This window comes from Sinohyriopsis cumingii, chromosome 3, assembly GCF_028554795.1.
Source record: "Sinohyriopsis cumingii isolate HCF-2022 chromosome 3, ASM2855479v2, whole genome shotgun sequence".
Taxonomy (NCBI): Eukaryota; Metazoa; Mollusca; class Bivalvia; order Unionida; family Unionidae; genus Sinohyriopsis; species Sinohyriopsis cumingii.
In genome coordinates, this window is record NC_142963.1 from 112,350,958 (window position 1) to 112,368,948 (window position 17,991).

The 17,991-nt window shown below is 34.1% G+C and overlaps 1 protein-coding gene across 1 annotated transcript in view; it reads right to left on the minus strand.

Annotated features, from left to right (window-relative positions):
- Positions 1-13,552, minus strand: part of LOC149803593 (ras-GEF domain-containing family member 1B-like) — a 189,056-nt gene extending 175,504 nt beyond the window's left edge. The window contains exon 1 of the mRNA XM_089953336.1: positions 12,495-13,552. Within this exon, the coding sequence (XP_089809462.1) occupies positions 12,495-13,325 (831 nt within the window). The 5' untranslated portion in view covers positions 13,326-13,552. The remainder of the gene's footprint in view (positions 1-12,494) is intronic.
- Positions 13,553-17,991: the final 4,439 nt, after the last annotated feature.

Below are 17,991 nucleotides of genomic sequence, written 5' to 3' on the forward strand. Positions count from 1 at the left end.
AATGTGTCTACTTTGGAGTGACACAGATAAAAAATAAGAAAGTGGAATGGGACTGCCAGAAGGCAGCTTTCATTACATCATCCAGGCTTCATTCAAGAACTCTGCCCATGAAATAGTCTTCCATCTCTTCCTTGTGTTAGCAAGGAGTAAAATTCATCCCTTATAACAGTGGATATGAGTTGTTTATGGTTCATTGGTAACTATGATTCAGTCTCTTGTCTTTGCCAAACTTGTTCTCTGACCAAAAGTCAGCTTCACTTGTACCTTTATAGCAGGTATGTTATTCTGACTTGACTAGAACATTAAAAATTGCTCCCGTTTTTGATTATTTCCGTTAGTTCTAGAAACTGGATGTTTCTGAGCCCCTACTGTAAAAACAAAACTGAAGGCCCAAAGCACCATAAACTAACAAACCATGGCTAATCTACATGTATTAAAACAGGATTTAAAAGTTAATATCGCTGTATCTTAAACCTACTTGCAACGAGTGTGATTTTATGTAATTGTTCGTGTCATCAAGCTTTATTATCATTATTTTTGTAATTATTATTCCATCTCACTGACTTTCTACTATTATAACATTCTTCTTGTACATGGTTGGCTGAAATGATCTAAATTATGATTACTTTTATCATGCTTTATTTCAAATAATATACATAGTAATTAAATACTGATTAACTCTAATTGGCCTAAGTGGTTAGAGCATCTGCCTCAGATGCAGGAGGTCACTGGTTTGAACCTGGCCGAGTCATACTAAAGGCTTATAAAAATGGTACTAGCAGCTGCCTCACTATAGGCATTATGAGGTTAGTGCATTAGGATCAGGTAGGGGCAGATTTGCATTAATGTACAGGCTCATAAGTTTTCCACACTTTTATCCCATGTCCCCGACACCCTGAACATGGGAGTGCTTTTTCACCAAAAATAAATTGAACAATATGCCTACAACTTTTCATTACTGGACGTCCACTCACAGCTCTGTTTGGCACTGGAATGTCCAAAGTTGCAAAGCGTGATACGACTCTAATGATGACAGTTAATATCTATTTTAAAACAATGTATCTGGCAATGAAAATATTAAAACTTTTGTGTTAGTCAGCAGAGTTGCAATCTAAAATGTTTGATAGCTGTTGTGTAACATTTCTTCAAGGATGAAGTCACTCCTATGGCAAGGAAGATTTAATTTATTCTGAAGTTGAAAAACATGACTAAATATAAGCAAATACACAATTTGTCATGTAATCAAGGCCCCTAAAATATGTGTATACATTTCGGTCAGCAGACCATCCCAATCCAAGCATTTTTTTCCCAAGGGTTAAAAAAAAGAAACAAACAAAACAAATATTTTTAAAAAATTCCCAAAATTTATTTGTGCATCTGCTTGAGCTGGTTTAGCCAAGCACTTGAAGCACTTAGTACATTATATATATATACTAATCATTATAACAAAACATTAAATTAAAAAATTAAAAAATTAGAAAAATTAAAAATTAGCCCAGTACCTGAAGAGCTTAACACATTATATATACTAATCATTACAATATATAATGTTTGAATATAAAATATTAAAAATTATTGTAAAAAATTAAATTTGTTTAAAATACCCAAAATTGATTTGTGCATCTAACTGATCTGGTTTACCCCTGTACTTAAAGTGCTTAATACATTTTATATATATATATATATATATATATATATATATATATATATATATATATATATATATATCTGTGTGTGTCTTTGAATTTGAAAAGAATTCAACATAAAAAATACAATTTTGTTAAAATACAAATTCCAGAAAATGATTTGTGCACCTAACTGAACCAGTTTAGCCTAGTACTTGATGGATAAAGTTCATTATATATACCGGTACTAATCATTAGTGTTTAAAAGAGAAGAAAAAAATCTACCTACCATCCCTAATTTTAATGCCTGTGCAACAGGAAAGACATTTTTGTTTTTGTTGGTTTAATAATTTGTCAGTTTGGGAAGAAAAGTAATTCAGAAAACATATTTATCACAAAAATGCTGGTAGATAATGTAAATGAGACAGCAAGATCTGGAAAGGAAATTTTAATGGAGCAGCACATTTCATTTTAAGCAGATAATGTTTTCATGAGTTATTTGGGAACATGATAAAACTTTTAATGACAAAATGCAAATGTTAATGGAAAAGTACCATGCAGATCACAAAATCAAAGTGACAAAGCTGTGAAGCAACCAAGATTATCACATTTTTATATCACTATTAGTGCATTATGTACTATTATTTTCATTTTGCAACCCTCTAAAATGGTGGGTGGCCTCCAGATTTGGTGGAAGGGGACACTGTCCTTGTGATCCTATGTGCAGCATGGTAGGGGTGTCCAGATGCACATGTCCAAGGGTTAATACATATCAAAACTGATGTTACATATGTAATTGTGAAATTTTACATCAATAATGGTTTAATGGTATATAATTATTATCCTGCCTATACAGTGCCAAGTAAGTTTAAGTACTAAAAAAGGCATAAAAACAAAGATAATGCTAAAAAGGGTAAAATTCTTATAAAATCCAGTTTTTTCTGTATATAAACTACACTTCTTAAATATTCAAAATCTTTCTTAGGTGGAACATCAAGGCATGAATCACAGGGCAAAAGGGCAGTCTCCATTAATTACCTCATATGCCATAAGGAAGGGCGTGAACATACCAATTCTACACCCCTGAGCCAGTGGGTGGGTGTGGGTGAGAGAGAGAGATTGGGATTTCATTTCATATTTAATGTAAAGTTTAATAACAGAATGTGAATCAGGGTCATTAACCTAAGAGAGCTCTAATTACTTTCACAAACAGATACACATAAAAAAAATCCATGTATTTTGTTAGGTCTATAGAGATGTCACTAGATGACAGTTGCCTGACTTGTCCATGTAACATCCATTGTAATGTTTATGATCTGTATCTAGTACATTATAAATACCATATGTCCCTGCTTGCAAGTCAACTTTAACTGCAAGAAGAGCACATATCCAGACGTCACTGCATACGGCACAAGCAGATCCGGGTCTTTACAGTTCGTTTGGAGCAATCAGTTTAACAAACAACAAAGAACCTTGTCTGCCGGTGCATTATGGGATGGCAAATCAGGGACTATTGCAGTTGGACTTGCATAGTAACATACTCAATTTATGGGTGCTGACAAAACTAGTAATAAAAGGTACACTAACAGTATACTAATTCAGCAAGAAGTCATAAAATAACAATGAAATATCTCATTGATGGTATGAATACAGCAGTGCCAGCCTTACCATAAGTTTGTGAAACTCCTCAAACATACCATGTGTAAACAAAGAAAATTCAATCTTAGAAAGATAGTTTGTGGTGCAATTGTAATTGGATGAAATAATCTTGAAATTTTTATCTAACCTTTGATTTTTTTTCAAAGTGACAACTAAACAACATTGAAATAAAGCCTATCATCTCACTTCCATCCCTTTTGGTCATTATGTCTGTTAGCCCCTACATCAATTACTGGGGCCCTGAGTGGTCTAAAGCGCTCACCATTACGGATCATTGCCATCTCATCTCTGTCTGCATGGGTTCGAGTCGCTGGCTCGGCCAATGTGAATATGTGAGAAAGCTTGCCAGTAGCTTTTTGTGGGTCAGCAGTTATTTCCAGGGTTTTCACGGGTTTTTCTCCACCATCTTGTGCTGAAAAACCCTACAACAACAACATCAATTACTTACAAACAACAACAAACATGAGCAACCAAGTCTGATATTGTGTTACAACATGTTGGCCAAAAGAGGGTCTGGATTGTTCGTTCTAATTACAATTATTTGCAGGGCCCCCAAGTGGCCAAGTGGTCTAAAGTGCTCCCCGTTAGGGATCACTACCATCTCACCTCTGTCTGCATGGGTTCGAGTCTCCGTGTCGGACAATGTGGGTATGTGAGAAAGCTTGCCAGTAGCTACTCATGGGTTGGTGGTTCTTTCCGGAGTTTTCCCAGGTTCTTCCTCCACCATTATTACTGGCAGCCATGTATTGCCTATCTTGTGCTGAAAAATGGTGTTAAACCATACAACAACAACAACAATTATTTGCAGCATTTTACAATCATTAACTGTTGATTTTGGTAAATATTATGATATAACAACTCCTGAAGAAAAATATTTTCCAAGGTCACAGTAGTTCTGAGGGTTGATAAATCATTAAGTCAGTAATTCATGATTGACTTTATTTCTTTATACTCATTTCCTTTAAGAATACTGAGACAATACTCAACAAAGTTTGAACTTTTATTCATCACATAAAATATGGGCAATACATTTTAATATTCAATATAAAAATAAATAAAACTGAAAATAAACAAATTATCAAAACAATTTTGTCTTTTTTTGCTGACTGGTACTGAAACTAATAAATGCCATTACAGACAGGCAGAAAATGAGAGAGTGGTAAGACACCTCTGATGAACAGAGAGGTGGAAAGACCAAATTAGACATTTGCCACCAATCTGTAACATGGGATGCATATACGAGCATCACAACATGAACTAAAAATAGTAAATCGACATCAGGTAAAAAAAATTAGATTCACACAGTTATCCCATCATGTGCACATGACGGTGATTTAACAGGGTCCATGATGGACTTCAATATTTGGACAAAAATGAATTCTATATCATGCCAGATTAGAGGGAAGTTGGCAAAAGTATGAAGAAGTGGATGCAGAAAGTTAAATATGTATAATGTTCAAAAAACCATAATTAATCTTCAGCTTTTGCATTCTCTTATGTCAGTGATTATAATACTGCTGAAATACCAGTCAAACTTTACATACAATATTAAATCTTTCTTGACCACTCCAGTGGCCTAAGTGGTTAGAGCATCCACCTCAAATGCAGGAGGTTGTTGGTTTTAACCCTGGCAGAGTCATACCAAAGACATACTAGCACCTGCCTTGCTTGGCGTTCAGCATTAGTGCTAGGACTGGTCGTCCTGGTGTCAGGATAATGTGACTGTGGGGGACAGCATGCAGTAAATCTGTGGAATGATGCCCCCAGTGCCAGACATCACTATAAACTGCCAAACTGCAGAGATTGTAGTGATATGGCTAAAATTTTATTAAAGCTATGTTAAAAATCCAACACTTCACCCACCAAATCAATTGCATAGAAATAAAATTCTCCATTAAAGTGTGGAAAAGTGATTTTGTCAACATACTAACAGCACATGCACACTGACTTTCTGTTTGTCAGTTTTAATGATACTGTTAATATTTTAATATGTTATGCAGAGGATATGGGAGCCATGTACATTTCCCAAGGACACACCAAGACAGCCATTCTGGGGCGGCCTAGAATGTACTGAGCATATGACCCTTAAATACGAGTCCAATGCTCAACCAGTGGAGCTACTGCAACTTCCTCCATTTGCTCAGTGGAGCACTTCCATTGTCTGCTCTTCAATCTTGGAGATTTGTAGTTTTTGCTCATTGTCAAGCTCTTAAATTTCAGAGATTAGTAGTTCCTGCAAGCAATCCACAATCCTATAATTACTAAATGAATGTGATCAGTCTTGAAGAGTGAGGAGAAAGGATAAATTCAAAAGCAACTAATTTGCTTCAAATCACCCTCTAGCATGGATCCTGCATAACATTTTGACAAGATAGCATCTGGAATTTTACCTAATTTTACCTAATCAAATAACTAAAAAATGACAAGTTATATAATAAAGACCCTAATCTGCCATCACATCATGTGACAGCAGATCTGGATGTAGATTTTTTGCTAGCTGGGTGCAGATGATGGACAGGTAAATAGAGTATCTGGGCAAGAATAATGATACAATTAAAAACTGAAAGGGACATAGGTAAAAGAAAGGTAGAGCCTAATCATTTGACATGTATGACACATTGGCTAATGATCAATCTATGCTAACATGGAGTACATGGAAATCCCATTACAATGAACTACCACAGCCTTGTTGCTGTTGTGTCATTGTTCAGCACGTAGACAAAATATCAGACAGTAAATGTGATCACCTCCCACTATGTTCACAAACTCTTAATAGTCAAAAAATACTGACAAGCTGGTTCACATTTTTTGTCAAACCTGACTTGACAGAAGCTCAATGTATCAATCACTTTGGTATCCATGCACGTGTCCACATATCTATCCATCCATATGTACGTTCATTTACACTCTAGATTACACTTCAAGTTTTTTTTATAAAAATTATTGTTATAGTTGATGGTCATTTTACTTCTTCATATGTCATGACTTTGCATAAAAAGCCTGCTTTTTGTCTCCCTTTTTCGGAGACAAATGTGAACAGTGGCAATGCTTATGTCATCAGTAGTTATGCCAAGTAGTTGTGGCAACACTGCATCATTGTTTAAGCATTTATGAAAGCCAGTGTTAGAGCATTGTGAAGGAAAATGTTCAAGCAATGTGAAAGCCAATGTTAAAGCATTGTGAAAGCCAATGTTAAAGTATTGTGCAAGCTTTTAATCACACCATGGCAATGTTAAAAGGTTGACCACAAGTCAATGTGCAGGTTTTGTGGTGGCTATGTGTAATAATAATAATTAATAATAATAACAACAACAACAACATTAACAATAATCATGGCTTCATATATATCTGCCTTTTCTGAGTATCAGGTAATTCTGTGCAACGAATAGGATCACATGTTGTTTTGGGCTGAAAATCCAAACTGTATGAAGAAAGAACAATTGTCCTTTAATTAAAGAAAGTGATGTTCATAAAATGTACAAAATTAACCTACTTTTCTATTCTAAATGAATCTGAAAATGTGATTTCTAAATATCAACATGATGACCCACTCCATGACCTCCCTGAACTTGTAACCCAGAATAAAACCTATTTAATATTTATCTTTTAGAATCATACAAATAAATACATTATTTAAATGATAGAATTATTTACCATAAAACAATGCTGTATCTTAATCCAAGTTTCAATTTTGCAAGAAGTTGTCCCACACCTATTTTATCGTCTGCTATCCAATTTGTCAACTTGCCTTTCTGATGGATTCTCACGAAATTCCTGGGCATATAGTCTGTTTCTAACTTCTTTATTAATCTTTTTCTCCATAAATGAGATGTTGTAAACACATTACAACCTATTCATTGTTGTTTCTCTTCAGCATAATAGCTTTCTTTTACAAAATAATGAACTTTTACTAATCTTTTTTACAAGATCGCTTTAGTTTGCTTAATATCCCTTGCTATTTAGTGGCTCTGTTATGTTGAATTTTAAAAACCAGCTATAAACATGACCTAGTTCATCAGCTGAAATGCTGACAGAACGAGTACAAAATAATACATTTCATTTCCCTAGCGCAATGTATAAACATTACATCTTTCCAAAGCCATGCACAAAATAGGCTGACATATCACGAGTCATGAAAACATAGGGGTGGTATCCCATTTGTCCAAAATTAGTATTATTTTGAACAAAATATTCTGGTGACAATTGCTGCTTTTCAAATGGTAAGCAACTCAGTTGAATTCAGTATGCGTTTCATGCCAATATCGGTAACAGAAACCTTAGATGCGTAGAATAGGTGACAATCATGTAATTTTAGGTAGAATCTCAACAACCTGAAACTAATGTAACAAATATGATCTTCTCCACTACGTCAGCATATATCAAACGATCCTCCATTCCAAAACCAAATAAAGACCTCTTTGAGAAAGGTTTTCAGTATTCAGGGCCAATAATGTAGTAAAGAATCAGAAAGGAAATTAGAGACAGTACAAACATTAATACATTTAATTAGAATCTAATTCAATGGCTTAAAAGTGGAACCTGTTTGATCTGACAAATACATTAAAACTTTTAAGTATAATTTCTGAAATCTTCCACTTTGTTGTCTATTTTTTTTCTGTATACATGTATATGCAATATAAATAGTTGGGGGATGTTCCTAGAAAACCTTCTATTTATATCCATATATAAATTTAACTTACTTTTAATAAGGAGGATTAATCCCATGCAACTGTGTCAACCTCCTTAAGTTGTTATCATTATAAAACTGTCTCAAAACCAAAATCAATCAAGAACATAAGTTCTGCTTCTTTCATATTTGAGACACCTGTGCTACAACTACAACTACTGTAGTATTCATGACATTCTGTGACTTGAATCTTTTGAAAATGTGACTCACGTTTCTCAGCTTGTACACATACACTACAAGTTATATCACCAGCATTTGCTGGAGTCTCCAACCTTATTTTAAACTTATTTTTGAGTAATACTCCTATGACGAGACAGACTTTCTAGCATTTTGTACACTGCAGCATATAATGGCAAGACACTTTATTCTCACTGCCCAGGGCCCCAAGTGGCCATGTGGTCAAAAGTGCTGATCACCATTACGGATCACTACCATATCACCTCTGTTTGCATGGGTTCGAGTCTCGGGCTCAGCCAATGTGAGCATGTGAAAAAGCTTGCTGGTATAGCCTATCTGGTGCTAAAAATGGCATTCAACCCTATAACAACAACAGCAACAACAACTTCTCATTGCTCAACAAATGAACCAGCCTTTCAGCAAAACACCTTATAGCAAGTTTGTACAACTTAACGAAAATATTGGTGTGAATTTCATCTCTGATACAGACCAGTGATAACATAAAAGATAGTTCAAATACTAAAAAGGATTTGTAAACTTGCTGATCACTGTATATACTTGCTAATAAGTTGAGTCAAGCTGAAAACAACAAATATACTAATCTGCTGTAGCATAACATACCTGCAGATCAGAATCTACTGTTATGTTGTTTACTGATTACTCCTAACTGCACATACTCTGATCTGGGTCTATGCAGTTTGCAGTTGGTCTCAACTTATGGTACTAAATAGATGGGCTTGTGACCAGATAGAATTCAACTCCTGTGTTATGATTTTTTCAATTTTCTTTTGTTGTCCTGGTTACAGTATACTTTCTGGGGAAGATTATAATTACTCTTTTCAATGTATTAAGAAGTTCATGGCCCGTATTCAAAATACAAATTTTCTAAAATGTGCCACTATCATCCTTACATAAAATTAAATTACAGTATTTTGTCTCATATCAAGATGACTATTTTTATCTACATAATTTGGTATTAGCACGAGTATCAGTAAGTTCTCTTGGATTTCAGAGACACTAGGAATCCCCCGCTGATATTTTTGGAAAAGGGGACTTGTCAATTTTTGTGTTAAGGGGACAGTTTTCATATGAGAACAATAATTTTTAATAGGTTGTTTACAGTACGTTTTAAGAAATGTACATGTGACAATAAATAAATGAATGAGATAGAATTTAGAGTTGTTTCAATTCAGTGTCAGCAGAGAAATAGTGATTTAGTATTATGAAAATGGCAATGCATCAAATGCATTTGCTACTAGATTTAACACTGCCACTAAATATGAAAGCTTTATACATGCAATTCAACCTCCTTTTGTCAAATTAGCTGTGAAAGATGTCTGCACACTCACTCATTTCTAAGGATGGGGATTCATTAAATTTAGGGGGATTAATTTCTTGACACACGCTAACTTTTTTATAACTCCATCTCAAAGCAAGCAAACATACACTGAGATCTGACTGCCCAAGTCCTAGTGCATCAAGAGACATTATTGATTTACACATTTAAAATTGTGATATCCTTTGCTGAAGCTGCAGTGATATTAATGATGCCCATCCTACATGTATAAGATCTGCCTATCTGACAACACACTCAGTTCAATACAAATATGTTTTTGGTTCAAAAGGTATCAGTCACCTAAATCTAACACTTGACTGCATAATATTACAAGTCTATGGTCTTAAAATAAGTAATGGAAATGAGCTAAAACCACAAGGTTTTGTAAAATTCAACAAATAATTTATTTAACTTGCTAAATAAAGTGAAAATATAAATATAACTTATGGTAATGTGAATTTAATCCCAAATAATTCTAGAATTTTAATACAAGTCCTAATGAATAAAGTTCTGAATAAACTTGAGTGGCATTTCAAATAACTTCCAACACTGAAGGTGTTGTGACTGTAGTGGCCTGCAGTCTCTAATGTAATAACATACCAATGGCCTGAATTGTAGTGATGTACCAACAGTCTCTAATGTAATAACATACCAATGGCCTGAATTGTAGTGATGTACCAACAGTCTCTAATGTAATAATATACCAATGACCTGAATTGTAGTGATATACCAACAGTCTCTAATGTAATAATATACCAATGACCTGAATTGTAGTGATGTACCAACAGTCTCTAATGTAATAATATACCAATGACCTGAATTGTAGTGATGTACCAACATTCTCTAAGGTAATAATATGACAATGACCTGAATTGTAGTAATGTACTAACAGTCTCTAATGTAATAATATACCAATGGCCTGAATTGTAGTGATGTACCAGCAGTCTCTAAGGTAATAATATACCAATGACCTGAACTGTAGTAATGTACCAACAATCTCTAATGTAATAATATATCAATGGCCTGAATTGTAGTGATGTACCAACAGTCTCTAATGTAATAACATACCAATGGCCTGAATTGTAGTGATGTACCAAAAGTATTTTGATGAATCTAAATAATATAATCCAACAAATTCTTGTCTGAATTCACTATAATCCTAAGTTAATGTCTCTGTGGAAGAATATCATTACAGAGCACTTTGTAATTCCAGAGAATAACAAACAATTTCACCCAAACCACACTCTAAATTAATAAGTTCAAATGATTAGTGTCCAGACATTTTTGCAGGACTAAATATTTTTTTCCAGGAAACAAGATTATATAACAATCTAAGACACAAAGGAATAACCCAGATAAGGACCAAATGTTCATTTCTAGAACAATTCAAGTTTCAATTATAAGGTGTGTTACTAAATTTATACTGAAGAACATTATAAACATAATGTCCTTGACTCAGACAAAGATAATGATCCTAATATTTAACCAATACTCACACAGAAGTATAAACTATATATTAGTTGTTTTAAGAATAAAAACACAACAATTCTGCTCAGGTAGACAATGACCATAATTTTGGACAAGGTCAGTTATAAAAATACAATTTTACATAACCCATAGCATATAATGAATTAAAAATGACCTAACAAACTATGGAATTTAAATATACGTAACAATGTATTAGCAATAGCTATTTAACATAATATTAAGTAACTATTAGGCAGAACAAAAAAATATGTGCATTTCCAGTCAGCCGACCACCCATTTCTAATTGCTGACCCTATAAATCACACACACACACACACACACATAAATATATAAATATATATATATATATATATATATATATATATATATATATATATATATATATATATATATATATTAAACCATCCTGCCTACCCTAATTTTAAAACCAGTGCAATAGGAAACATGTTTTTTGTTTGGGCCTTACATTGGTAAATTGCTTTCACTGTCTCATTGGATCTTAGTTTCAAATTATTTTCCAAAACACAAACAATCTGCTTTGTGCCTGCACACTCATTAGCGATATGAGACTCCTGGGGCCTCTCCCCAAACTACAAGGGCAACATACTTTCACCCTCTTACATGCATTGTCAGCTGCCATCTAATTAGCAGTTTGACAAGGGCAGGGCATCTAACTGCAGAGGAAGTCAAAATAGCTGCTTTAATTTTGCAAACTAAAATCAGATACCAGAGGAAGGAAACTGTTTCTAAGCCATGTATTCTTAAGTATTGTTTTGTTCAGCGTAAAAGAAAATCTGCTCACAGGAGAAAAGAGAGAAATGATATTCCAACACCCTAGCTGTAATTGTTAATGATATAAAATGAAAGGAAATTTGTTGTAAACTCGGTAAATATGTCCTTATACCACTGAGCACTTATAGAACTTTATGTTAAAATCTAATTTAATTTGACTTCTTTGAGATCAATACAAATAAATATTTTAATGTTTTTCCAAGGCTTTATGCCAAGTGCATCCTTCATAAATGTTACATGAACAAAATACAAATTATATAAGAATTCATTAAAATATGAACACATATATATGTAAATTATATATTAAAATATCAGATATAAACAATTTTTTAAAAAGTGGTTACATAAAGTCATTTTTATAGATTCATCTGACTTGTCAGGAATAAACTAGTTTCAAGCTCTTGAATTTGTTTTTCTTTTAGTGAAGAGTCCTATAAACAAAAGACTGACTCTCCAAACAGTAACGAGTATTGGTCTGCTGTGACTTTTAAATCTTTCATGAAAACACTGGTAAATCTTTACTTATTTGCATCATCAACTTGCATTTTACCATTTGCAACACTAACACATTTTCAACATATGCATTAATAAATTTTGACAAGGTTTATGTAAAGAAAATTAGAAAACTTGAGAATTAGTTTTTTTTTTATAACACTACAGAAAACAAAACAAACTACATCAGAAATGTAACAAACGTCTTCAGCATATTCTGTCAAACAATAAAACTTACCTCTAGCTGTACCCCAAATATATCAGTGCTTTTCCTAAGCAGCTGTGATGGTTGCTTTGATTCCTGCTGTAGGAACTTTGATGCAGGGTGTACTTGATTTTTAAACGTCCCCTCTGTCCCTACAGACCTAGGGGACTGTTGGGAACTGCTGGTACCACTGGAAGGGTAAGAAACTGATGTCAGCCATATTTGGTCCTTGTCTGAATCTTGTTTACTTTCTGTCCTTAATTTATTTCTATTCTGAAGAACACTTGATGGAATGACAACTGTGGATACTGGTTTGTTATCAGCATCATTGGTCAGTATCTTATCTGGAAGAGATTTTGTTGAGTGTGCTCGTACTTGTATGCTTGATTTCAACCTAGCTTGCTGCCTTACGATCGGGAAACTACCGCCTATGGAATTACTACGAGTGACAGGAGTGGAGGAATATTGATGGCGACAGTCGCTGTATGTTGGACTCTCAATAGAGATCTCATCCCAACCAGTCATTTTGGGGTCCTGGATGCAATGTTGATTTCCAAGCTCTAAGGAGGCCGCCAGACTCGTTGGAGGGTTAGGGGGACAGCTCTTCACCACGCTTGGTCCGTCAGACAATACTTCACTCTGAATGTGGCTTGTCCTACTGGCACTGTACCTAAACTCACCCGGGGTACCAATATCAGAGATTCCATGAACGGAAGCTTTCACAACATACAGGTTTCCATTCTTGACAGTAAATCTGGATGACTTTAGGGAGTGACCGATCTGCATGTCATACTGAGATGACCGAATGTCACTTGTCTGTGTCACAATATATTTCCCGTCTACATGATTGGTTTCACTAGCCATCAAAAATCACTCCAACCCTCCCTCCTTGAATCTGCACTATAGGCCTTATGAAACTCTCTGGTCTATGTCAAATCTGTGTTGATTAAGTCAATATCAACATCTGACGATGTCACCACCAGTGAATCGATAATCTCCTTTTATCACCAATTTACCTATATCTGGAGCAACACTACGCTTCGCTATCTGCTATGACAAGCTATTCCGCCACCTGCAGACGACTCTATAAATAAGGCTTGAAATACGCACCCAATGACTGAAAATAGTATCGCTGTTGCGCAATGTGCTAATTACATGTTGAAGTACGTAACACTGTTTTGTCTTTGTAGCTACTGTGCCGTTATTGAATGTCGCACAAACCTCAGATTTTTCGCCATTACTACCTGTAAGCCAAACGTTTTCCATTGCATTGCTGCACATATAATAAGACTGTACTATTTTCATAACAGGTAAACCAGTAATAATGATGAGAATTCAAATCAACCGTGGCTTCGGGAATCTGCCGTTAACACTGCGCTTTGTTAGTATCATGCGACTTTATCTTACTCTGACACGTTTACCTTCGTGGTTAAGAATTGTACCCCCCCCCCCTTTCCTCTTTTAAATAATGAATTTGCGGATTCGGTCCACCATGACTGAATTTATAACAATAAGAGTCCCAAGAGTGCTTAAAATCTCTCACTAGATGCATTGATCTTTATGAACCAACCAAATAATATTTCAGGGGGTGGGCTAAGAATTTGTTTTCAACAATGATAATTTTTTTCTCGTTGTCAGAAGCTAATTTTCTAAAAACATTTTTCAACTAATATAACGGACATAATTAGCCCTTTTTTAATTTAAAAGTCATTGTGAATAATCGGGTGCAATTAGTTAATGTCACGACAACGTTACTAAACATGTAAGTGTTTTGTCTGCCGTAGCATGTGCATCATAAGTCCGATAAATCAACCCCACAAATCTGTGTTGATACTGATGGACGATATCATCACGGGTGAAGGGCTGATAATATAGCTGCAAGCTTGAGTACCGTATATACTCGTGTAAAGTTGAGACAAACGGCAAACAACAAAGATCCTTATCTACCGTGGTATTATGCTCCTGCAGATCAGGATCTATGTTGTTTGTTCTATTGATTACTCCTTAAGTAAAAGTCACATGGGTAATGTAAGATCATTTACTGGTATAAATGTAAAAATGAATTTTAGTTCAAAAATTTAATCGTAATATAATTCTAACAAACTTTATTCAATTGTGATTTTTTTATTTATCTGCACAATAATTGTCATAACAAATATTCTCGATTAAAATTATCGATCGCTATAGACTTTTGCAAAGGCAGTTCAGTATCAGACTAGGTCAGGAAAGTTGATGGCGGATTGAACTATTACTAGTACAGGAGGAATCAAGAAAAAAGGCGCGTGAACAAGAGTCATGCGCATTTTCATTCATCACCTTTATTGGTGTTCAGCTATGAATGGGATAGAGGAGTAACATAATTTTTTATAAGTACGTTTAGTTTTTAACTTGTACATATGACATTTCTTCAAAATTATAATTTAGCACAATGCAAAATTTAACTAAAAATAAATTTGACTTGACAGCCGCTTACTACTGTCATTTACGTGTATAAAGGAAGATATATGGGGAAAATAGGTATTGTGTACGAATTGAATACCATACATAAGATATATACGAAGTTGCGTAATTGACTCCAATTTATTGGACTTGTGTGCCGTATTTTTCCTGCCGGTGGTTTTCCAAGCTTTGTTTATGAATGACGACGTTGTCGTGTCTGTTTATATTTGTAGTACAACTTCTTTCCAATAGCAGGTGCGTTCATTGTTACATCATAGCGCGCGACAGAAATCGGATTAAACAGGATCACCCTGCTTAGCGATTGCGTCTAAAAATGTTGATGTACGTTATCACTGAATTTGCTGCTAAGCATTTCTCAAGGAATTTATAAAATAATCATCAGTGGAAGTTGGAGGGACAAACAACGAAATAAAGTGAATAAACGCCATTTTGTAGGTATGTGTAATCAGATTCTCCAAAATGACACTTATAGCTGCAAAGTTTATAGCGTTCTTTCAATGTACGTGCGTTAAAGATTTAAGCAGAAAGCTGGTGCGATTTCACGTATTACTAAGACTAATAAATAGGTTTCCAAATTGAAGATGATTTTAAATTTATGAATTTCCATGTGAAAATCATAGCGTAATAAATGCCTTCTTTACTTTATAATTAAGGAAGGAAAATGTTTTCAATTATATGATCAAAAAAGAATGAGGCTTACTCAATCACGAAGGACTTGCCTCGATTGAGAAAAAATGGCCACATTAATTAAAAATGTTATTGTTTTATGTCTTCATAAATCATCTCAACTGTGTGTGTAAACATAAAACGGAAATGTACCTTACATAATCGTTCAACGAATTATATGACGATGACTATATAAATTTACTTGTTTTAGATTATGGTGTGCATATGTAAATTTAACCAGCTTTTGGGAAGCTTTATATTTCATATTTGTATTGCTACGAGTCTATGCTCTTACAATAAGTAACAGAAAAGAGTAAAAGACAACAAGCTTTGTAAAATTTTAAAAAGATATTTAGTTTCCTAGAATTGTTATATATATTTGATTTAATTTATATTTGATTTAATTCAGTTGTCTGTAAGTTTTAATTTTATTTTTACTTCATTACATGTTAAAGCATTACAATTTTGTTAGCTGGGATTTGATACTTTCCAGAAATTAGTTTGACCTGTCCGTTTAGTCGTAAACACCTACTGCTGACCTAGTTCCTGACCTTGATTCCAAATTAGTAACAGTTCTTGCAAACAATTAAAAAAAAACATTTAATGTGTGTTTGATAAGAGTGAAATCGAGGCTGACTGGAACTACGTGACTTAAGATGTAAATAGCTTCTACAATGTTCTAGTTATGCCGGTTTTACCGTAGGGTTGACCCTCATCCGGGAATCTGTTTAGCGTCCCAAGTTAATGTATAACCTCTGTATGTCTATAGAGAATTTAGTCAGTGGGGCATTTTACTTTTGACACTGAAAGGTGTTTTGTTGTGACCAGTTTGATTTGAAATTCTATTTTATGGAATTTTTAATTATTTTTTCCCTAAGAAGATTTAAGTGCTCATACAAAGTTCTTGGACAAAGACATTTATTGAAATTTTATTCGGAATTCAAACACCGGAATATTAGTGTTCGTGGATCAACAAAGAAATGTTGACACGTCAATACTACACTGGCTATTGCATACATCATTGCCTTCCATTTTGGATTTTCGTCAGGACTCGAACTCAAATTCGTTAGAACATTTTATTACTAGGACTTCTAATTTTTAATTCTTGGATTATTCTCGGATTATTTTTGGATTTGATTCTTAAAACCATAAGTTCTTTTCCTCGTTTTTACATTATTTTTCAAGGGTAATAAATTAGTTGTTAAATTTTACAAAGCTTGTTGTCTTCACTTTTTCTTTGTTACTGTTTATAAGAGCCTAAACACGTAACAGAATACAAAGTGAAAATGAGAAAAAAGAACTTACGGTATTGCGAATTAAATCCCAAAATAATCATAGAGTTACAGACACAATTCCTAGTAATTTAAAGTCCTGACTAAAATTCATTAAAACTCCAGTATGTCACAAACTGAAGCCGATGACGTGTCTGGGGTAGCTGTTGAAGCATGGATATGGCAACAGGCTTTCGTTGAATGACAGAAATATAATTCCAGGTTTAAATTCATTTTAAATTCCAGTGAATGTCCCTATCGAAGAATATTAACAGAACACTTTTGTATTTCCAGGGAAAATAATCACTTGAATTTAATAATTTGAACAAAAAGGATTCCAACCTGAAATAAATACAAATACTGGTCACAACATATGATACAACTTGACAGTGCTAGATGTTAAAGCACGAATGACCAAATCCTCACAGTCACGAGATTATATAGTTCTCTACTTGACCTCAGGTCACAATTAGCATTTTCTAAAACAAAACGTTACCTAATGGAAAATAACCTTCTAGAATGATCCTGGTGTTTACAAAATCAAAACCATAGCCTGTAAAATTCACCCAGGAAAGTACCAAGCCCTGACCCAAATGAACATATTTACTTCTTCTATTAATAATAATTCTGATATTAGCTCATAAACGTAGATAATAATTTAGCTAACTAATAGTGGTTGATAAAAACGAAATTAAAAGTCCAGCATGCAATGTTACATTACAATAGCATGTAATGAAATTAAAAAATACGTAAAACTAAGAAACAAACAGATAAATTAAATATGCATAACAGTACAAACTATTTTACGTCCAGTATACATAAGGTTTATTAGGATAATGTTTGTTACATCAAACACAAAACTACATTATATTGCTACGCTAGCTTTCTATTTAATGCGCTATGTCAACTGTTTGAACATAAGTGGTTCTCTGGCATATCTCGACACGTATACTATTCTTTCAATTTTTGGGGTTCATATATGTGTCGAACTGAATGGTCACCTTGTTATGTTGGTTTTATATCCAAAAGCACAATAATATCGAAGTTCTGTTGTTTATCGATGTCATGTGAACTATGCAGCACTAAATGTAATACCGAAATGTAACTTAGCCAAAGGTAACGAACATTCCAGG